This window comes from Coregonus clupeaformis, chromosome 25 (genome assembly GCF_020615455.1).
Source record: "Coregonus clupeaformis isolate EN_2021a chromosome 25, ASM2061545v1, whole genome shotgun sequence".
Classification (NCBI taxonomy): Eukaryota; Metazoa; Chordata; class Actinopteri; order Salmoniformes; family Salmonidae; genus Coregonus; species Coregonus clupeaformis.
Window position 1 is genome coordinate 27,121,176 of NC_059216.1, and position 24,054 is coordinate 27,145,229.

The 24,054-nt window shown below is 43.6% G+C and overlaps 1 protein-coding gene across 1 annotated transcript in view; it reads right to left on the reverse strand.

The window, feature by feature from the left end:
• LOC121539478 (tetratricopeptide repeat protein 7B) overlaps nucleotides 1-24,054 on the reverse strand; it is a 64,052-nt gene that overhangs the window by 18,880 nt on the left and 21,118 nt on the right. The window contains exons 5-16 of the mRNA XM_041848000.2: nucleotides 19,553-19,674; nucleotides 12,492-12,570; nucleotides 12,181-12,359; nucleotides 11,738-11,801; nucleotides 10,978-11,115; nucleotides 8,180-8,263; nucleotides 7,968-8,072; nucleotides 7,722-7,839; nucleotides 6,903-6,960; nucleotides 6,141-6,213; nucleotides 4,808-4,968; nucleotides 1,445-1,561 (exon numbers count right to left, since the gene is read on the reverse strand). Of these exons, the coding sequence (XP_041703934.1) occupies nucleotides 1,445-1,561; nucleotides 4,808-4,968; nucleotides 6,141-6,213; nucleotides 6,903-6,960; nucleotides 7,722-7,839; nucleotides 7,968-8,072; nucleotides 8,180-8,263; nucleotides 10,978-11,115; nucleotides 11,738-11,801; nucleotides 12,181-12,359; nucleotides 12,492-12,570; nucleotides 19,553-19,674 (1,298 nt within the window). The remainder of the gene's footprint in view (nucleotides 1-1,444; nucleotides 1,562-4,807; nucleotides 4,969-6,140; nucleotides 6,214-6,902; nucleotides 6,961-7,721; nucleotides 7,840-7,967; nucleotides 8,073-8,179; nucleotides 8,264-10,977; nucleotides 11,116-11,737; nucleotides 11,802-12,180; nucleotides 12,360-12,491; nucleotides 12,571-19,552; nucleotides 19,675-24,054) is intronic.

Here is a 24,054-nt window from a genome sequence, read left to right on the forward strand (position 1 = left end):
TCTGCCTCTGCTACAAAGACTTTAGTGTAAAATCTAGTTCATGAAACAGAAGAATGATGATGGACTGGATAGTCATGAAGTTGGAGACATCCCCTAGTCAAATGTCACAGGGACAGTTAAACACTATGCGGCATTGGTCTGGGTGTAATACTGGTCCCTGTCTGACCTCCTAAGTCTTTCTACTCATTCTGTCATATCCAGGAAATCACAGCCACGAGAGAAAGGAGAGTGCAGAGTCCAGTTCTGTTCTGTTGTTTGTTCGGGCCGGTATATTTCAACAGCATTGATGGGAAACTTCTACGCACGTAGAGGCAGTAAAACTCAAAACGCGAGACAGAAGAACCGCCATAAAACAGAGCTCCTGACGAACTTTCACACAGCAATCTGTTAGCTACCGGTATATTTCCCTCCTGTAGGTTTTGGCTGAGGTAATCGCTATTTCACCATCTATAATGACCAGCGAGTATACACAGTGCACCAGGAGGAGAGTTGTCTGGTTTCTTGTAATTGGTCTTGTAAAACTTCTCCAGTTTAACGACGAGAGGCTGACTTGAGGTGAGGATCTGTCCACACTGACTCGCTCTCTCTCTGCTGCATGGCTACCATTAGCTGCAGACGGGCTTTGTCCCAAATGGCACCATATCCATATTGTAGTTCACTACTTTTGACAGGAGCCCATAGTGTAGTGCACTAACTAGGGAATAGGTGCCATTTGGGACACACTCTGGAGAATTTGTGTTATGACTAGATGAGATTCAGCAACAGTAAGGAAGGGAGTCTAGTGATGTAATACAGTGTGGTTCTCAATCAGAGGCAACGTGTATCAGCTGTTGCTTGTTGTCTCTGATTGGGAACCATACTTAAGCAGCCAGTTTTCCCACAGTGTTTGTGGGATCTTGTTCCTGTGTAGGTTTGTGTTTTTGCACCTTTGGACGTCACGTATCGATTTGTTGTTTTTGTTCGTGTAATCATTATTTAATAAATATGTTCACCTTCCACGCTGCGCCTTGGTCCTCAGTATCCGACGATCGTGACAGTACTCTGCTCTCAGGCCTGTGTTTCTCTAAGTAAAGCTTTAGTGGATTATTTTAAGCATCTTAAAAAGCCATGGATAAAATCAGGGAAGCAGTGCTGCTCGATCTCTCGTGATAGTTAATACCAGTGTTTTGCAGGAGATTGTGGCTAAAGTTGGAGCACATATTTACAAAGGAGATAGGGATAATGCACATTTGGCCCCAGACTCAGACCAGTCTCACTCACTTGTCCTTTTCTGATATTCCAAAACACTACATTATACAGCATATAATTCCTGAAGGTGGTTTGTAATACTGCAGGTTGCAAAGGTATTGTATCCAACATGTTTTACTGCTATTTTCAGCCACAGTTCCGTTCTACCTAGTGGACAGAACATGTAGCCTGTGTAATGGGTACTACTATACAGTACCTGGGGTTGGTGAGGTTGTAACAGGACTTCCAGATCTGCAGCATGTGTTTGCAGGTGAGCAGAGCCTCCTCAGGTCCTCGACACAACGTCTCCAGTTTCACCTTGGTGAACAACAGGCTGAGGGGAGACACCCAGGAGACGCAGTTTGAGTCACAGGATGACACACTTTAAAACACAGGGACAAACAGTTATCTACAGAGTGGACTCTCTGCATCTCTCTATAACATTTACATTTACATTTACGTCATTTAGCAGACGCTCTTAACCAGAGGATGCAACTCTTATAAGGATGCAACTCTGATAAAAACATTGTTGTAATAAAGGTGGTGTTGGAGAAATGTAGTATTTTCCACCCAGTACCTAAGTTGTGTGTACACAATGTTGTGAGGTTGCAGAGAGAGGAGAGCACCCTTCACCCCCTGCTACACACTACATCTTCAAAGAGTAGCATTAGAATTCTATCTCTAGGATGCCTGGGAGGAGATCGAGTAGGGGAGGAGGGGTGCATTCACCAGGAGAAGAGAAGAGTAGCGTTTGATGAAAGCCTATGTGGACGCTAATTCGCTCCCAGAGAGAGTAGAGTGAGTGAGTGAGTGAGTGAGTGAGTGAGTGAGTGAGTGAGTGAATGAATGAGAGAGAGAGAGAGAGAGAGAAAAAATTCCATTGGTCTGGTGTGGTGGGGGTGGTGTGAATTAAGTTTCCATTTATAGACCCCCCCACCCCCCACCCCCACCCCACCCTTCTCTCCTCTCTCCCAGGCTATTGCGTTCCTCCCAGTGCAGCACGGTGATGTAAATGAGAATCTATTCATCTAAGTGAATGATGAAGCCCATTCACAACACAAACATGACCTTACCATCACCCTTTCATCTCCTCCTCATCCCAACATACACCCCCCCCACCCCTGGCTCTGTGTGTGTGTGTGTGTGTGTGTGTGTGTGTGTGTGTGATGGACAGGATGTACTATGTGCAGGAATGTGATGTGAATGTGCAACAAACCGCATGCCTTGAATCTTCTCTGTACACCATTACAGCTGTTTTTACACACTTACAGTGCCTTTAGAAAGTATTCTAAATTGGCCCAGCGTCGTCCAGGGTAGGGGAGGGAATGGTCGGCAGGGATGTAGCTCAATTGGTAGAGTATGGCGTTTGCAACGCCAGGGTTGTGGGTTCGATTCCCACGGGGGGCCAGTATGTAAAATTAAATATATAAATAATGTATGCACTCACTAACTGTAAGTCGCTCTGGATAAGAGCGTCTGCTAAATTACTAAAATGTATTCACACCTCTTGACTTTGCCCACATTTTGTTGTGTTACAAGGAGGGATTAAAATAGATGTGTCTTTTTTTTCTCCAACGATCTACACAAAATACTCTGTAATGTCAAAGTGGAAGAAAAATACTCACATTTGTAAAAAAAAAAAAAAAAACACTAATATATCTTGAATACATAGGTATTCACACCCCTGAGTCAATACATGTTAGAATCAACTTTAGCAGCGATTACAGCTGTGTCTTTCTCTGTAAATCTTCTCGAAGAGCTTTACACACCTGGATTGTACAATATTTGCACATTATTATTTTTAAGATTCATCAAGCTCTGTCAAGTTGGTTGTTGATCATTGCTAGACAGCCATTTTCATTTAAGTCAAAACTGTAACTAGGCCGCTCAGGAACATTCAATGTCATCTTGGTAAGCTACTCCAGTGTATATTTGGCCTAGTGTTTTAGGTTATTGACCTGCTGAAAGGTGAATGTACAGGTTTCCTTCTTTTCACTCTGTCATTTAGGTTAGTATTGTGGAGTAACTACAATGTTGTTGATCCATCCTCAGTATCACAGCCATTCAACTCTGTAACTGTTTTCAAGTCACCATTTATCTCATGGTGAAGTCCCTGAGCGGTTTCCTTCCACAATGGCAACTGAGTTAGGAAGGACGCCTGTATGTTTGTAGTGACTGGGTGTATTGATACACCATCCAAAGTGTAATTAATAAATTCACCATGCTCAAAGGGAAATTCAATGTCTGCTTATTCAGGTGCCCTTCTTTGCGAGGCATTGGAAAACCTCCCTGGTCTTTGTGGTTGAATCTGTGTTTGAAATTCACTGCTTGACTGAGGGACCTTACAGATAATTGTATGTGTGGGGTACAGAGATGAGGTAGTCATTCAAAAATCATGTTAAACACTATTATTGCACACAGAGTGGGTCCATGCAACTTATTATGTGACTTGTCAAGCATAACAAGGCTTGCCATAACAAAGGGGTTGAATACTTACTGACTCAAGATATTTCAACTTTTCATTTGTAATTAATTTGTTAAAAAAAATTATAAAAACATAATTCCAATTTTACATTATGGGGTATTGTGTGTAGGCCAGTGACACAAAATGTCAATTTAATCCATTTTAAATTCAGGCTGTAACACAACAAAATGTGGAAAAAGTCAAGGGGTATGAATACTTTCTAAAGGCACTGTACATATTCACAGCATTCACCCTCAGCATCATGTTTTTACACACACACTTCACTCTCCCCCAGGGAAAGCCGAAGCTCAATCAAGCTCGTGAAAAAACAGGGCAAAAAAAGAATAAAAAATTGGAAAATGAAAAAGCGTGTTATTTTTCATGTTATGTAAGTGGCTGAGGCAGAGATATCGAGGCACAGAAGCCAATACTGTGGTACCCTGAGGGTACAGCAGGCTAAATCTATTAGAAATTGTGAAATTCAAACACTGGAAACAAACAGAGCAGGGAAAAGAGGAAAAAAAATCGGTTGTCAGAGTTACGTAGAGTCAGGGGTGTGAGAGGGGAAGGGTTTGTGCACAAATTAACCATCAGACAGAGGAGAGGAGGAGAGGAGATGGGGAGGCGGCAAAGGAAAAAGCAACCCAGAAATCTTCTGTATAGCTAGCACTCTGTGCTTTCTATCTGTAACAAACACACAGCTCTAAAAATACAATTAATTGCTGTCTCTCTCTGCTGCCAAAATAACCAAGCGGATCTGTGTGTGTGTGTGTGTGTGTGTGTGTGTGTGTTCAGTGTGGATGGCTGGCATGCCGTACCCACTGCCTGCTCCCTCTGCCCTTCTTGGTCGCAACCCCCCCACCCCCACCCCCACCCCAGTCATCACACTGGTCTAATTAAGGATGCCAGATGCTGACCTCTCTGATGCCCAGGACAATGTAAATAACACGCTGAGCAGAGTGGCATGCTGACTGATCCTTTGGTTAATGTGTTTGTTCACATGCCAGCGCCAATGTTGTAGACTAATGCCTCTGTGATGGCCTGCGTGAGTATGAGGAGTTAAGAGTGAGTATGAGAGTGTGTCTGTTGTGGAGAAAGGCCAGACTCCAGACTCACATGAAGCTCTCGGGGTACTCGCTGAGGGCCATCTCGATGATGTTGAGAGCGTCGTGGTAGTGTTTCTGGGCCGACAGCAGCAGAGCCAGCAGGTGGAGAGAGTGCACGTCGTCTCCCTGCAGCTGCAGAGCCTGACGCACGTACCCCAGCGCCTCCGGGATCTACAGCACACGGAGGACACGGATCACATACACCACCAGTCATCCACAGCCAGGGGTGCTGCTATCTGGCCATGCTGGAGAGGACAGCAGGATATAGATACCCTAACCTTAACCCCTATTACATCTGAACTCTTTATCTGACTAATGTTACGGTAGAAAGCAGTTACTCGTTATCACCTGCTTCCATCTACCCGGTAATGACCAATATAAGGTCCTTCACATTTGTCTGTCTTCCACTTCCGAAAATCAATGGTATATGTTAGCTGTGAGTTTGTGTGTGTATGTTTGTGTGTGTGAATCAATACTGGCCAACAGATGGAAAGTAATCAGAGACTATATTTGGTATTAGAGGCACCTGGGGGTTTTATAATACAGTACAATGGTTGTCACTGAATGTAATTCCAATTCACAATCCTCTCTATCCTCTCCAGACCTGCCGGTGACATTCTAACATGTTGCTCCCGTCAGAAAACCACCCTTGACATTTCCGTCTCATTGTTTTAAAATCTATTTTAACGTCACATTATTTCCCGACTCGCCGTGTCTCAAACCAACACTTTATTTGGGTCTTTATCGCCATGGAAACAGTCTCTCTCTCTCTCTCTCGGAGAGAGAGAGAGAGAGAGAGAAAGGAAGGACAGAGAGAGAGAGGAAAGAGAAAAAAGGAGAAAGACCCAGGGAGGGGGGATATAGAGAAGAGTATAGAGTTGAGAAAGAGACAAAGTACATGATGGAGAGGAGAGGGAGAGACGACTAAGAGAAAGGAGCAGGAGGGAGAGAGAGAGGACAGAGAGACACACAGAGAGAGAGACACAGAGAGAGAGAGACACACACACAGAGAGAGACACAGAGAGAGAGAGACACAGAGAGAGAGACAGACAGACAGACAGACAGAAAGAGAGAAAATGCGAGAGAGAGAGTTTACATTGACCTTAGATTGACCCGTGTGAAAGATGAGCACCTTTACCTCATAGGGGGTTGAAGCACTGAGCGGACACGTACGCAGGCACACACACACACGCACGCACACACGCACGCAGGCACACACACACACACACACACACACACACACCTATCTACAGAGAGTATCTGTGCTGCTAGACCAGCTCCAACATGCAGAGAAGCTTATTAGTCCCATCCTGACTTTGAGCCAGTGTGTGTCCAGGCCTTACCTGCCGTGACACAGCCAGCTGCAGGGCCAGGTAGAAGGCAGCCAGGTGGTCTGTGGGGGACAAGCTCTGGGCCCTGAAACAGAGATGGGGAGTAGTGAGTGAGTAGGTACAAAGTGTCCTTCAAATACTATCAGCAGGCACCACTATGGCATTATAAAAAAAGATATATACTTGCATGGCTGCTACTGAGAATGTGGATTGCTTGCAGTATCATAAAGCAGGGAAATTAATGCACTCACTGGGATTTTTTTCAACCGCTATCTTACAGTATCAGGTCCTATTACACTGGGACCACCAGGGGACTAACCTAGAGTGGGTGCGTTATCCATCCATCCAATCCCCTACTGAACCAGCCTCCCCCAGCCCTGCCCTGTCTTGTCTTGGCCTGCCCCAAACCACTTGAGTTGGGCTTACATGGTTCTCTCCAAACGATCTCTGTGTGAAAGGCTTAAACAGGCTCTTTTATCCCACTGCATAGTTAATGTGTCAGGAGAGTTGTGTGAGACTGAGGAAGATTCTCCCTCCATTACGGGAGCCAGGGTCAGGCCGAGAGGCCCCAGAGGGGAGCAGAGACAGGGACAGAGACAGGAACAGGAAAGAGGAGACACAGGGATGGGAAGGGGTACAGGGGACAAGGAGAGTGGTGTCAGACGACACCTCCACTAGAGACAGCAGGGGCAGGGAGACACAGAGAGAGGGGATGGGGGACAGGGAAATATATATCGCCAAATTCATTAAAAACGGAGAGGGACGGGGACTCACCTCTGGAATGCACCCAGGGCCTTCCTCTGATACTCCTCCTGCATCCCCCGTAGGGACGCTGTAGGGAGAAAGAGAGAGAGGGAGAGAGAGAGAGAGAGACAGGAAGGGGGTGAGGAGGGTGGGAGATGGAGAGGAGATATGAGAGATGAAAGAAAAAAGGAAAAGAGAGAGAAAGGTGTAAAAATAGAGGAGAGAACAGAGAAGGCAGCATATGGGAGAGCCACATAAATTGAGTGAGCATTTAAGGGTGAGTGAAATGGAGAGAGACAGAGAGAGGGAAATGGAGTGAAAAACAGACGGGAGGAGAGAAAGGAGATTGAGAGAAAGCAAGAGAATGAGAAACAAAAGGAGAGTGATTAGGTTCAGGAGGAGGAAGGGAAGGGTGCTTACATTAGGCTACGTTAAGTCATAAATATTCAGCTTGTGTACGCAATATGTTACAGTGGAGATAAGCTAAATGTGGTAGTGAGAGGAGAGCAATGTAGGACGGTCATACACCAGAGATAGTCAGTGGCTGTTAGTGTGTCTGGGTGAGGTGTGACTGATAACTGTGGACATTAATGTGTTATGGTCATGTCAGATTAACAATCCTTGAAAATCCTTCCTTTCCTTTCCTTACCTCACGCCTCTGATCTAAAAGAACTGAGCAGATGAAAGCAATGCTACTGATTTTCCACCATTGTTTTTACCCATCCAATCAGTGCAAATGAAAGGGGGGAGACGAGGAGAGGACATGTTTTTAAGCAATTGAGACAGAGCCCTGGCCCTAGGTGGAATACTGTATGATGTCAGTGGCTGAAAGTGGGAGCGGTCCCTCACCGTCTGTAGCCTTGAGGCTGTACACCAGGCCGATGGCTAGGTAACCTTTAGCTCGGAACTCTGAAGCCTTCTCTCCCATGTCCACCACCATCTTAGCAAAACACTCTCCTTCCTCCAGCTAGACAGAACGAGAGAGAGATTATTCAAGTCTTTTAATGCAGAAAGTTAATTATATAGGACAAATAATGTAATGATTTCTATGAGAGATATGTGAGGGCCATTGCTGGGCTTGTTGTTGTCGCTCACCCAATGGAGTGCTCCGATGCACAGCTTGACGGCTAGCAGGGGAATGGTTGGGTCGTCCGGCTTCAGACGGATACACTCCTTCAGTACCTTTACCGCCCGGGCCGACTGCACACACACACGCACACACACCACACACACACACGGTGAAGCACAGAGTAACGCTGTACATAAATGAAATATGCATGACGTCACAATAGTGATGTCAGACTTACCTTCCCTGCAGCCATCAGTGAAAGGGCCAACTGGTACCAGAGATGGAACTCCTCAAAGGCAAACTTCATGGCCCTCTCTAGACACTGCCGACGCAAGACAAAGGTCAGAGGTCAATAACACTCACTTGATATCACATTTACATGTCAATTAAAATAGGGAAATACCTGAATTCAACATTACTCAGGAAAACCACATAATTTCCTGTTTGGTCAAATAAATACATTTGAGGGTTTCTAAGTCAAACCCACAAAAGGCTTTATTTGAACAGCCTTTGGAGCCTTAAATTACAACGGGAGAGCTAGGAGTTCTTAGTTGTGAGCCGAGCAGACAGCAGAGCGGAGAATGACACCAGAGTGTGCTAAGCAGAAGCAACGCCTTCCTTTCTTCACACGTTAAAAACTCCATCACCTCGAGGAACAAGGCTAAGTGCCAGGCAGGGAGACATATTTAGATCAACCCTCAGATCCAATCAGTGGCTCACAGCTCCAACCGAGAACCAATTACAATGCTCCGCCACTTCCTGCCAACACCTCCCAAGTGAAGTCCTACCGTCTAATAAGTTGGTCCATAAAGTAATAGCTGCAAGAATCCATTGAAATAAAGAGCTTTTCTCTGTCTTTCTCTCATGGACTAATCACAGACAAAGAGCTTTAATTGAACAGGGTGGCAGGGTGGCCCAGGCAGAACAATCAAAGGCAGATTAAAAGGCCGTGTAACACACACACACTTAGGAAAGCCTGAGGACAGAGAAAGACAAGCAAACATCCGCCTGTTTCAGTACAGGCAGATTACTAAGTAAGAGCAGCATTTTAAGACACAGGGGTAACACAGACAGAGACAGACAACACAATGTTGATAATTCAAGACCATAGTTTACAGAGCCTTGGCACAAAATACTCCCTCAGGCTGCTTGTTGTATTCACAAGCCAAACCATTGGCTTTCTCTGCTTTCACAACCTTGATCAACACAATTCTATCTCTCAAGGAGAAAGAAAGGTTTTTTAAAAAGTGTTTTGGACTAGTGTTTCTGATGACTGCAGTAACTGTAGCAGTGTCTTTGAGTTCCTGCAGTGAGTGCTTTATCTCTTGTTCAGTAAGAGAGAGAGAGAGAGAGAGAGAGAGCAGCGCTGGGGGATGGAGGGATGGACTTCAGAGGGCCTTCAGATCAATGAGATTAGATCCATTCAGCCATCGACCGGACCCCAGGACGGCTTCCGGCTACTGGTTCCAGAGACACGGTAAACGAAGAGTGCCAGCTAAGGTTTCCAGGGCAACGGGGCAACTATAGGCCGTGATTGGTCCCTGTGGGCCTTTTCAAGTGTTCCCACGGTTACTGATGGGGCGGTTAGGGGATAGGTGTGTATAAGTGTGGGATAAGTGTGTGTGTGTGTGTGTATATATACAGTGCATTCAGAAAGTATTCAAACCCCTTGACTTTTTCCACATTTTGTTACGTTACAGCCTTATTCTAAAATTTATTAAATTGTTTTTTTCCCCTCATCAATCTACACACAATACCCCATAATGACAAAGCAAAAACAGGTTTTAAAATGTATTAATAAAAATACAAAACTGAAATATCATATTTACATAAGTATTCAGACCCTTTACTCAGTACTTTGTTGAAGCACCTTTGGCAGAAATTACAGCCTCAAGTCTTCTTGGGTATGACACTACAAGCTTGGCACACCTGTATTTGGAGAGTTTCTCCCATTCTTCTCTGCAGATCCTCTCAAGCTCTGTCAGGTTTGATGGGGGAGCGTCACTGCACAGCTATTTTCAGGTCTCTCCAGAGATGTTCAATCGGGTTCAAGTCCGGGCTCTGACTGGGCCATTCAAGGACATTCAGAGACTTGTCCTGAAGCTACTCCTGTGTTGTCTTGGCTGTGTGCTTAGGGTTGTTGTCCTGTTGGAAGGTGAACCTCCGCCCCAATCTGAGCGCTCTGGAGCAGGTTTTCATCAAGGATCTTTCTGTACTTTGCTCCGTTCATCTTTCCCTCGATCCTGACTAGTCTCCCAGTCCCTGCCGCTGAAAAACATCCCCACAGCATGATGCTGCCACCACCATGCTCCACCGTAGGGATGGTGCCAGGTTTCCTCCAGACTTGACGCTAGGCATTCAGGCCAAAGAGTTTAATCTTGGTTTCATCAGACCAGAGAATCTTGTTTCTCATGATCTGAGAGTCCTTTAGGTGCCTTTCCAAGCGGGCTGTCGTGAGCCTTTTACTGAGGAGTGGCTTCCGTCTGGCCACTCTACAATAAAGGCCTGATTGGTGAAGTGCTGCAGAAATGGTTGTCCTTCTGGAAGGTTCTCCCATCTCCACAGAGGAACTCTGGAGCTCTGTCAGAATGACCATCGGGTTCTTTGTCACCTCCCTGACCAAGGCCCTTCTCCCCCTATTGCTCAGTTTGGCCAGGCAGCCAGCTCTAGGAAGAGTATTGGTGGTTCCACACTTCTTCCATTTAAGAATAATGGAGGCCACTGTGTTCTTTGGGACCTTCAATGCTGCAGAATTTTTTTGGTACCCTTCCCCAGATCTGTGCCTCGACATAATCCTGTCTCGGAGCTCTACAGACAATTCCTTCGAACTCATAGCTAAGTTTTTGCTCATGAAATGCACTGCCAAACTTTCACCAACAAAATGTTTTTCATTTTGTCATTATGGGGTATTGTGTGTAGATTGATGAGGAACAATATGTATTTAATCCATTTTAGAATAAGGCTGTAACGTAACAAAATGTGGAAAAAGTCAAGGGGTCTGAATACTTTCCGAATGCACTGTATGTGTGTCCTCACCTCAGAGAGCATCTCGTACTGTCCCCGTCGGCCCAGGGCGATGGTCAGCAAGTCGTAGACCACAGAGGCACTCTGCAGACTGATGATACGGTCACTGTTGTGCTCCGGAATCCTGCTCAGCACCGCATCTCTGTTGGCCTGCATGGAGAACACACACACACATCATAATGGGGGGGTAACAGAAATCCCTACAAGGATAGTAAACAAGGAAAATTATCTGACGAGGACAAACGCTATTTTAAGCTTAGGGGTTAGGGTTAGAATTAGAAGTTAGATTTAGAGGATGAGGTTTAGGGTTAGGAAAAATAGGATGGAAATCAATTTTAGGTCCCCACAAGGATAGTAAAACATGTGGTGTGTGTGTGTGGTGAGGAGAAGAGTAGAAAGACGAGTGTTGTGTTTGACTGGGCAGAAAACAGGATGATTGGGGCCCCTGATTTTAAAAGCACCCATTAGAAGGGAAAAACTAACAGCATGGAAATCTAACACCCTTTTAACTAATGGACCAAAGGAAAAAAATATGAAAAGTAGGGCTTCCAAACATGGACTTCAATGCATTGCTTTGCCTTGCCTTTGGAGTGTGATGAGGAAACTCTACTGAATTAAACAGTTGGTGTGACTGAGAGAAAAAATAAATTAACTTTGAATGCATCAACATTAGAACAAAGGGAGTTCTGTTTTATTGTTGAAAAAGTGTGTGACCTGAAAGATGAATCAACCTGCCAGGATAGAGGGATAAAAGGTGTGTATGTAGACTTACCATAGATTCACTGATCAGCAACAGGAGCAGAGCCTCTTCTGTGTTTTCCTGTGGACAAAACAGACTGAGGAGAGAGAGAGGGGCAAGAGGCAAGAGGGAAAGAGAGGGCAATAGAGAAACAGAGGGAGAGATAGTTAGCAACCGATTGTAGAGACAGTGCCTGAAAACCACCACAGTCAGCTCAGCTTGGTTTACAAGCCAGCGTAACATGGGATATTCATGTGTACGTAAGCTGCCTAGGAGTGTCAGATTTTGCCAATGTAGATACACACATGGATTGTGTTGTCTGTACACAGGCTAGTATTATGAGAGTATCAATTAAAGTCTGGAAAGGGCTTTCTAATGCAACACAGTAGTGAAAAAGACAGCCAGAGCGAGCGAGAGAGAGAGAGAGAAGAAAAGAGAAAGAGAGAGACAGTAGACAGACAGAGGTTGGTCCGTACTTCTCTCCGGAGTAGACACGTGGCCTGCGGCTGAGGGCGTAGTCCTTGGTGTAGGGGGCTCCCTGGCGTAGTAGAGGGTCGTCCAGGGGGGACTGGCTGGGAGGGTCCTCCAGAGGACTCCAGTAGCTCTGCTCACACATCCCCCTCAGCAGGATCTCTGCTAGCTGTCGCGCTATGGTCTACAAAGGGAAACACATACACATATACAGTGTTACAGCACAGGGGTGCACGTGCGGGCAAGCACACACTCACACACATACAGGCACACACACACGGAGGAACACTGCACACAGACACACACTAGTACCCACCATTCGTAGGTTCTGTGTGGTCCTGGTCTCTACAGCTCGGAGGATCTCCCGGAAGCGGCCCACTCCCCGGGTCAGATTACTGCGGCAACAACAAATATCATTATGTCATCATCTGAGGCCACAGATTATATATAGTGGTGATAGTAGATACAGATGATATATAGTGGTGATAGTAGATACAGATGATATGTAGTGGTGATAGTAGATACAGATGATATGTAGTGGTGATAGTAGATACAGATGATATGTAGTGGTGATAGTAGATACAGATGATATGTAGTGGTGATAGTAGATACCGATGATATGTAGTGGTGATAGTAGATACAGATGATATGTAGTGGTGATAGTAGATACAGATGATATGTAGTGGTGATAGTAGATACAGATGATATACAGTGCCGTGAAAAGTATTTGCTCCTTTCTGATTTTCTCTATTTTTGATACTGAATGTTATCAGATCTTCAACCAAAATTTCATATTAGATAAAGGGAACCTGAGTTTACAAATAACAAAAAAAGTTATACTTATTTTATTTATTTAATTAAAAAAGTTATGCAACACCCAATTCCCTTTGTGAAAAAGTAATTGCCCCCTTACACTCACTAACTGGTTGTGCCACCTTTAGCTGCAATGTCTGCAACCAAATGCTTCCTAGTTGTTGATCAGTCTCTCACATCGCTGTGGAGGAATTTTGGCCCACTCTTGCATGTAGAACTGCTTTAACTCAGCAACATTTGTGGGTTTTCAAGCATGAACGGCTCGTTTCAAGTCCTGCCACAACATCTCAAATGGGAATAGGTCTGGACTTTGACTAGGCCATTACATAACTTCAAATGTGTTACTTTTTAACCATTTTCATGTAGACTTGATTGTGTGTTTTGGACCATTGTCTTGCTGCATGACCCAGCTGCGCTTCAGTTTCAGACTCACAGACGGATGCCTGACATTCTCCTGTAGAATTCTCTGATACAGAGCATAATTCATGGTTCCTTCTATTAAGGCAAGTTGTACAGGTCCTGAGGCAGCAAAGCATCCTCAAGCCATCACTCTACCACCAGCATGCTTGACTGTTGGTATGAGGTTCTTACTGTGGAATGCAGTGTTTGGTTTTCGCCAGACATAAATGGGACCCATCTCGTCCAAAAAGTTGACTCAAGTTTGCCAAAAAGCACCTGGAAGGACCTGGATGATCATCAAAACTCTTGGAAGAATTTTCTATGGACAGATGAGTCAAAAGTATAACTTTTTGGATGACATGGGTCCTATTATGCCTGGCGAAAACCAAACACTGCATTCCACACTAAGAACCTTACACCAATATTCCTCCATAGCGATGTGACAGACTTATCAACAACTACAGGAAGCGTTTGGTTGGCGTCATTGTAGCTAAAGGTGGCACAACCAGTTATTGAGTGTAAGGGGTCAATTACTTTTCACACAGAGGCATTGGGTGTTGCATAACTTTGTTTATGAAATAAATGATATAAGTATGTAATTTTTGTGTTATTTGTTCACTTAGGTTCCCTTTATCTAATATTAGGTTTTCGTTGAAGATCTGATAACATTCAGTATAAAAAAATATGTAAAAGTACAGAAAACTAGAAAGGGGGCAAATACTTTTTCAAAGCACTGATAGTAGATACAGATGATATATAGTGGTGATAGTGTGGATACAGATTATACACTGCTCAAAAAAATAAAGGGAACACTAAAATAACACATCCTAGATCTGAATGAATGAAATAATCTTATTAAATACTTTTTTCTTTACATAGTTTAATGTTCTGACAACAAAATCACACAAAAATTATCAATGGAAATCAAATGTATCAACCCATGGAGGTCTGGATTTGGAGTCACCCTCAAAATTAAAGTGTAAAACCACACTACAGGCTGATCCAACTTTGATGTAATGTCCTTAAAACAAGTCAAAATGAGGCTCAGTAGTGTGTGTGGCCTCCACGTGCCTGTATGACCTCCCTACAACGCCTGGGCATGCTCCTGATGAGGTGGCGGATGGTCTCCTGAGGGATCTCCTCCCAGACCTGGACTAAAGCATCCGCCAACTCCTGGACAGTCTGTGGTGCAACGTGGCGTTGGTGGATGGAGTGAGACATGATGTCCCAGATGTGCTCAATTGGATTCAGGTCTGGGGAACGGGCGGGCCAGTCCATAGCATCAATGCCTTCCTCTTGCAGGAACTGCTGACACACTCCAGCCACATGAGGTCTAGCATTGTCTTGCATTAGGAGGAACCCAGGGCCAACCGCACCAGCATATGGTCTCACAAGGGGTCTGAGGATCTCATCTCGGTACCTAATGGCAGTCAGGCTACCTCTGGCGAGCACATGGAGGGCTGTGCAGCCCCCCAAAGAAATGCCACCCCACACCATGACTGACCCACCGCCAAACCGGTCATGCTGGAGGATGTTTCAGGCAGCAGAACGTTCTCCACGGCGTCTCCAGACTCTGTCACGTCTGTCACATGTGAACCTGCTTTCATCTGTGAAGAGCACAGGGCGCCAGTGGCGAATTTGCCAATCTTGGTGTTCTCTGGCAAATGCCAAACGTCCTGCACGGTGTTGGGCTGTAAGCACAACCCCCACCTGTGGACGTCGGGCCCTCATACCACCCTCATGGAGTCTGTTTCTGACCTTTTGAGCAGACACATGCACATTTGTGGCCTGCTGGAGGTCATTTTGCAGGGCTCTGGCAGTGCTCCTCCTGCTCCTCCTTGCACAAAGGCGGAGGTAGCAGTCCTGCTGCTGGGTTTGTTTGCCCTCCCTACGGCCTCCTCCACGTCTCCTGATGTACTGGCCTGTCTCCTGGTAGCGCCTCCATGCTCTGGACACTACGCTGACAGACACAGCAAACCTTCTTGCCACAGCTCGCATTGATGTGCCATCCTGGATGAGCTGCACTACCTGAGCCACTTGTGTGGGTTGTAGACTCAGTCTCATGCTACCACTAGAGTGAAAGCACCGCCAGCATTCAAAAGTGACCAAAACATCAGCCAGGAAGCATAGGAACTGAGAAGTGGTCTGTGTTCACCACCTGCAAAACCAGTCCTTTATTGGGGGTGTCTTGCTAATTGCCTATACTTTCCACCTGTTGTCTATGCCATTTGCACAACAGCATGTGAAATGTATTGTCAATCAGTGTTGCTTCCTAAGTGGACAGTTTGATTTCACAGAAGTGTGATTGACTTGGAGTTACATTGTGTTGTTTAAGTGTTCCCTTTATTTTTTTGAGCAGTGTATATAGTAGTGATAGTGTGGATACAGATTATATATAGTAGTGATAGTGTGGATACAGATTATATATAGTAGTGATAGTGTGGATACAGATTATATATAGTAGTGATAGTGTGGATACATATTATATATAGTAGTGATAGTGTGGATACAGATTATATAAAGTAGTGATAGTGTGGATACATATTATATATAGTAGTGATAGTGTGGATACATATTATATATAGTAGTGATAGTGTGGATACATATTGTCCCGTGTAGCTCAGTTGGTAGAGCACGGCACTTGCAACACCAGGGTTGTGGGTTCGACTCCCACGGGGGGCCAGTATGAAATGATGTATGCACTCGCTAACTGTAAGTCGCTCTGGATAAGAGCGTCTGCTAAATGACTAAAAATGTAAATATTGTACCCATACCGAATACAGACCATGCTGAAAATAGATTATTCTGAGAAAATCTCTGTCCTCAGAATTATAGACCTTTACAAACATAGATTTCCTATAAATAACAGTGAATATGCGCATATCAGTGTGTGTGCTTGTGTGTCACTGAGCTGGTATGGTCATTAGTGTGTGAGGGAGTCAGTTGATGGGAGGTGTCAATACCATGGCTCAACACTTCTCTATGGATCAGACACACTGCAATGTTGACACACCTACTCAGCTAACACTCCCCCACTGAACTGACAACACACACACGCACAAGCACACACCTTTCACATGCATTATCTGACTGCATCACACCATCATGGGATGGTGATGTGTTTATGTTCGTCACGCAAGAAAGTATCTTATGTGCACGTGAGCATTTGTTGTGTTATCGATGAGTCACACTAACTTTGGAGAGCTGCTGACTAGGGTTCAGCTCCGAGTGCTAAACTGCCCGGTAACACCAGACGAGAGAACGGCCCAGTTCCAAGTGGCTCCTCCCCCTATCTTCCTGTCCCAATGACCAGGGAGAAGAGAGGAGGGTAGGAAAACAGAATACAGCCCCAGGCTACGGAGGAGGAAGTGCAAATAGAAGCAGAAAAATGCTGAATAAATAGCTCCATCTAAATGTGTGGTGAACAGGCGGGTGATGGTGGGGGAGAGAGAGCAAAGTGTCAGCTTCACTTAGTGACTGCCATGTCACATCTCTGTAGAGCTAACCGACAGCTTGACCACCGCTCACACTAGAACCCCAATGTACACTTCTGAAAAAGTGTAATGTACAGACGCTAAGCTAGCTTTGGTTTTGGTCGATTGTCTTTGTATGTGTGTGTGTGTCATGAGTAAACTAGGCAATTTCTTATAGTGTGTGTTAACATGGTGGGTAGGTTTTGCGGTCTTTCATTGGTATGCTTGGCGCGGGTGTTCATTACATGGGAGTACATCAGAATCCTTGGTGGCTTATGTGTGTGTGTGTGTGTGTGTGTGTGTGTGTGTGTGTGTGTGTGTGTAACGTGGTGGCAAATGAGGGCGTCAAAGGCGTAATGCGTATTTGCTGTCAGGCCTCATTTTCATAAATCAGCTCAAATCAATACAGCACTGACAGTAAAGAGATAGGCAGGAAGGAATCTGTGTGTGTGTGTGTGGGGGAGTAATTGCATGACTGCAGCATTCTAAGACTTGATTTGCTAATAAGAAGTGAGGAAGCACAGACCATGTATTTGTCCAAAATGGCAACCTATTCCCCATGTAGTGCACTAATTTTGATTTTGGCCTATGGTCGAACGTAGTGCACTATATAGAACTAGGGTACCATTTGGGACGCAACCCTTGCATCCATCCAGTTAGTTCATTTGTACGCTAGACAGACTCTTATCCAACCAACCAAACCTTTTCCTCTGTAGGAAATCAGAAATCACTCCCTGACTAAGGCCAAGATGCCCAAATGCGTCAGATTTTTTCTTTTTTATCTGTTCTATTTAACATGACACTTCAATAAAGGCATATTGTTATGAAGACATATTATTAAAGGCATAGTATGAAGAATTGCCTTGGGCCATGCCCAGTACAAAAGACATCCTCCTCATATACTACAACCATGCTTGACCACTTTACAAAGAGGGAAAATAATGATAATAAAAAATGCTGTAAGATTTGTTTTTATTTGGATCCTCAAACATATATGAGCAGAGAGAGCAGCACGAGATTCACAGGCAGGAATGCTACTGCATTATTCATGAGCTTAGAAGACACCCTTAGCCACAGAAAATTACCGCTATTCACAGTTTACACATTAGCCATGTATGCAGCTGGCTATTTACTGAAGACGTTCCCTTTTTAGCGTTGGCATTCGATGACAGGAAAAGCACCTTCCCACTTGAAATGCTGTGGGAAGTGTGTGTAAACTGTGTATGTGGTGTATATGTCTTTCCACCACTATACCAGTGTGTGTGTGGTGTATATGTCTTTCCACCACTATACCAGTGTGTGTGTGTGTATGTCCTATGTTGTTTTATTAGTGAGAGTGAGCGAGAGAGAGCTGTGTGGAGGGGGAGGCTGAGTGTAGGTGAAGATATGACGCTTTCGACATGAAAGAGACACCATGTTGCATCATCTATTAACTATTAGCTTCTGCAGCAGCCTTTTCTTTTTATCTCTTCTCTCTTGCTTTGAAGTGGGAAGCAGTTTCCTCTATTTTCCAAGTGAAAAATCGACCTTGCTTTATAACATTGGGTGTATACCAAATGGCACCCTATTCCCTATATTGTGTACCAAATGGCACACTATTCCCTATATTGTGTACCAAATGGCACCCTATTCCCTATATAGTGCACTACTTTAGACCAGAGCCCTATGGGCCCTCATCAAAAGTAGTGCACTATATAGGGTATAGTGTGCCCTTTGGGACACACCAAGTGTTTTCCAGGCAGACTGTGGTAAGGATGGGTGCTTGAGGATAATTTAATGGTGGATTTAATATGTAGCTGTATTAAAATGAGAAGATCAAGTTCCGCATAACTTCCATGAGAGATAAATAATTAATGTATGGGAATTGAACAATAGTAAAAGGAGCGATTAAGAAAAGGTTTAAGAAAAGGTGTGCATACTAAATGGCACAATTTTCTCTATCAAGTGCATTACTTTTGTCCAGAGCCCTATAGGCTCTTGGCCATTTAGGATGCAACCTAGGTATGGTTGTGAGATGAGCTCTAAGCATGCTGGGATAGTGGAGGTCATGATGTCAGTATGGGGGCGGGGCTACGAGAGGGAGGAGGTCATCATCCTGATTGAAACACAGCCAGCACACACACACAAACACACAGAGCTTTACCACCACATCCTAGGAGCATTACTTCCATATCAACAGATCTAGCTAGTCACACACACGCTACTGCTCTAACCTACAGGGGAGCTTGCCGGCAGGTACCAAACTATGGCTAACTAGATCAAACCACAGCAGCTATGGACTTCAGGCTCCATCCCACCCTGTCTTAAATCCCATGTTTAAGCCATAGGGCCTGTTGAGTCCAATCACTCTTCTTCAGGCAGGCTTGAGGCTTAGCATCATTGGCTTTGAGCTGCAAGTCAACCTGAGTCTCTATGGTCCTACAAGGGGATTCATCTCTATTGGGGGGGATTGTAACCCACACACTGTGCTATTCTAGGGCAGAGAGGAGAGGAGGAATACCTACTATCTGTCCTGAGACAAACAGACCCTTGGATTGGAGGAAAGAGTGTGGAGCAGAGAGCAGGGAAGAGTGACAGTGGAGGAGCAACACACACAGTGGGTTAGTGATAATTATTATTACCAGCCTAGATGTCAGTGTAGAAGTATTCCACACACACACACACACAAACATGCCCTCTCTCTCTCTCTTACCCGTTTTTGAAGTGGATGACATGTGCCCTCTGAAGTCCAGTCTCCAGGAAGTATCCCAGCTCCTGCTCTTGGGCCACTGGGCCTGGCTTTGGACTGCGGTTCTGCAACCCCGAACTGAGGGCCTGAAACACACAAAACTGACCTGAGAACAGGGTCTGGAACATTGGAGCCACTTCTCAAAACACACAGCACAGGTAACACACTGGTCTAGGATCAGTCTGCTGTGGACGCTTGAAGACGCAGAGAACAAAGTCAGCCTAGTGATCACATTGGGCATTAACAATAGATTATATCAAGAGAAGCAAAGTACTTTAAGCATATGTTTTGGTTTCAGTCACCTCCATCTCCTCTCACTGAAGCTAATTGTAGGGATTTTTTTTCTATTGATAATGTAAAATTAACAGCCATACAGAAAGACTCATGTGAAGGTGAAATTACAGAGGAGGAACTTCTGGATGCAATTAAATACTTTAAGCCCGGGAAAACTCCAGCGTTGGATGGCATACCAGTCGAGGTATACCAAACCTTTTTTGATATACTCAGAGGACCGTTATTATAGCATGTTTTAACCACTCCTATGTAAATGGTAGATTATCAGACACTCAAGAAGAAGGTCTGATTTCATTATTACTGAAACAGGATACAAGTGGGAAATATAAAGATCCAGTCCATTTAAAAAATTGGAGGCCCCTTACACTTCAATTCTAGCAAAATGTATAGTGCATAGAATAAAAAAAGGTATTGTCGGACATTATTCATTCTAATTAGACATGTTTTTTACATGGACGATACATTGGAGATAATATAAGGCAAGTACTGGAAACAATAGAACACTATGAAAAATCTGGGAATCCAGCCCTGCTATTCATAGCAGACTTTCAAAAGGCATTTGATGGAGTTTATATATAAATGCCTGGAGCATTTCAATTTTGAAGAATCTCATGTGTAAAATAGTAAATAATGGCTATTTATCAGAAAGTTTTAAACTGTCAAGAGGAGTAAAACAAGGTTGTCCACTATCGGCATATCTATTTATTATGGCCATCGAAATGTTAGCTATTAAAATCAGATCCAACAATAATATCAAGGGATTAGAGATCCAGGGCTTAAAAACAAAGGTGTCATTGTACGCTGATGATTCATGTTTTTTTTTTCCCCCACAACTTCAATCCCTCCACAGCCTCAAGAGGATCTAGATACATTTTCTAACCTCTCTGGATTACAACCAAATTATGATAAATGTACTATATTACATATTGGATCACAAAAAAAATACAATGTTTACATTACCATGTAGTTTACCAATAAAATAGTCTGATGGTGATGTGGATATACTCGGAATACATATCCCAAATGAAATAAACGATCTCACTCCAATACATTTTAATAGAAAGTTAGCAAAAATAGATAAGATCTTGCTACCATGGAAAGGTAAATACCTGTCTATTTGTGGAAAAATCTCTCTGATTAATTATTTAGTATTATGCCAGTATACCTATTTGCTTATGGTCTTGCCTACGCCTAGCAAACAGTTTATTAAATTCTATGAGAAAAAACGATTCCATTTTATTTGGAACAGGAAGCCAGACAAAATTAAACGGGGCCTATTTACAGTGGGGAAAAAAAGTATTTAGTCAGCCACCAATTGTGCAAGTTCTCCCACTTAAAAAGATGAGAGGGGCCTGTAATTTTCACCATAGGTACACGCCAACTATGACAGACAAAATGAGAAAAGAAAATCCAGAAAATCACATTGTAGGATTTTTAATGAATTTATTTGCAAATTATGGTGGAAAATAAGTATTTGGTCAATAACAAAAGTTTCTCAATACTTTGTTATATACCCTTTGTTGGCAATGACACAGGTCGTTTTCTAAAGTTTTATGTAAGTCTTCACAAGGTATTCACACACTGTTGCTGGTATTTTGGCCCATTCCTCCATGCAGATCTCCTCTAGAGCAGTGGTGTTTTGGGGCTGTAGCTGGGAAGCAACACGACTTTCCAACCCCTCCAAAGATTTTCTATGGGGGTTGAGATCTGGAGACTGGCTAGGCCACTCCAGGACCTTGAAATGCTTCTTACGAAGCCACTCCTTCGTTGCCCGGCGGTGTGTTTGGGATCATTGTCATGCTGAAAGACCCAGCCACGTTTCATCTTCAATGCCCTTGCTGATGGAAGGAGTTTTCTTTCACCAAAATCTACGATACATGGCCCCATTCATTCTTTCCTTTACACATCAGTCGTCCTGGTCCCTTTGCAGAAAAACAGCCCCAAAGCATGATGTTTCCCACCCCCATGCTTCACAGTAGGTATGGTGTTCTTTGGATGCAACTCAGCATTCTTTGTCCTCCAAACACGAAAGTTGAGTTTTACCAAAAGTTATATTTTGGTTTCATCTGACCATATGACATTCTCCCAATCCTCTTCTGGATCATCCAAATGCACTCTAGCAAACTTCAGACGGGCCTGGACATGTACTGGCTTAAGCAGGGGGACACGTCTTGCACTGCAGAATTTGAGTCCCTGCGTAGTGTGTTACTGATTGTAGGCTTTGTTACTTTGGTCCCAGCTCTCTGCAGGTCATTCACTAGGTCCCCCCGTGTGGTTCTGGGATTTTTGCTCACCGTTCTTGTGATCATTTTGACCCCCACGGGGTGAGATCTTTGCGTGGGAGACCCAGATCGAGGGAGATTATCAATGGTCTTGTATGTCTTCCATTTCCTAATAATTGCTCCCACAGTTGATTTCTTCAAACCAAGCTGCTTACCTATTGCAGATTCAGTCTTCCCAGCCTGGTGCAGGTCTACAATTTTGTTTCTGGTGTCCTTTGACAGCTCTTTGGTCATGGCCATAGTGGAGTTTGGAGTGTGACTGTTTGAGGTTGTGGACAGGTGTCTTTTATACTGATAACAAGTTCAAACAGGTGCCATTAATACAGGTAACGAGTGGAGGACAGAGGAGCCTCTTAAAGAAGAAGTTACAGGTCTGTGAGAGCCAGAAATCTTGCTTGTTTGTAGGTGACCAAATACTTATTTTCCACCATAATTTGCTAATAAATTCATAAAAAATCCTACAATGTGATTTTCTGGATTTTCTTTCCTCAATTTGTCTGTCATAGTTGACGTGTACCTATGATGAAAATTACAGGCCTCTCTTTTTATGTGGGAGAACTTGCACAATTGGTGGCTGACTAAATACTTTTTTCCCCCACTGTATATAATTAATATGAATTCGGAGGACAGAAATTATTAAATATTAAAGCATTAGACCTATCACTAAAAGTTCAGTCATACAAAAGTTATACTTAAATCCAAACTGGTTCTCTAGCAAATTAGTAAGATTGTCTCACCCCATGTACAAGAATGGCCTTTTACCCCTTAATTCAGATTACAACCTCTCACATTCAGTTATTTGAAAAGGAAATAATCTCCCAAATATCACTATTTCTAAAACAAGCCATAGAAAGTTGGTTGCAATTTCACTTTAATCCTCCAGAAACGACAGAACAAATAATGCAACAAATAGTGGTTAAACTCAAATATACTAATTGATAAAAAAAACATGATTTTTTGAAAAAATGTTTAAAAAGGGTATAATCTTCGTAAATGATATCATAGGTAGGACTGGTGGAGTTGTCGCACATGCAGCTAACAAAAACATATGGAAATGTCTGCTCTACCCAAAATTACAACCAAATAATTGCAGCATTACCGCAAAAATGGAAGAGGAAAGTGGAAGGGGGAAAAAGTAAGGAACAGTTTCATTTAAGGACCAAAGGATTGACAGCCGTCCCATATAGATTGCAAAATAGTTGGGAAGAGATTTTTGACTTACCGATTCCATGGCATAGTGTTTATGAACTGACACGCAAAACGACACCGGATTCAACACTTCGAATTTTTCAATTTAAATTATTATACAAAATTCTTGCTACCAATAGAGTGTTATTCATATGGGGGATACAATCTTCCCAGCTCTGCAGATTTTGCTGCGAAGAGACAGAATCATTAGATCATTTGTTTTGATACTGTCCATTTGTATCTTGTTTTTGGTCATAGGTCCAGGAATGGCTGAAGGATTGCAATATTTACCTGGAGCTAACCCTGCAGATAGCACTACTGGGTGATCTGAAAAGTCATAGTCAATCGATCAATAATATAATAATACTTTTAGCAAAAATGTTTATTTTCAATTTACAATCTGTAGAAACAATGAGAATAGAAGGGTTCAGAACTTTTGTGAAACATCACAGTACAGTAAAAATATATGGCAAATATAAATCCAATAAGGATGGTGTTAAGAGATAGATGGGAGGTGTTGAATGGAGCTGAAGGATGGGACTAATAAAAACTAACAACAACTAATAACAACAAGATAACTAATGTAAAGCATACTGTGTCCATAATAAGTATATAGGTTATAGGTTGAGAGCTTTTGTGAAAGAGCACAGTTAGAAAGAAATGGCATATAGAAGCAAACCGGATGGACATCATGAAAATGAT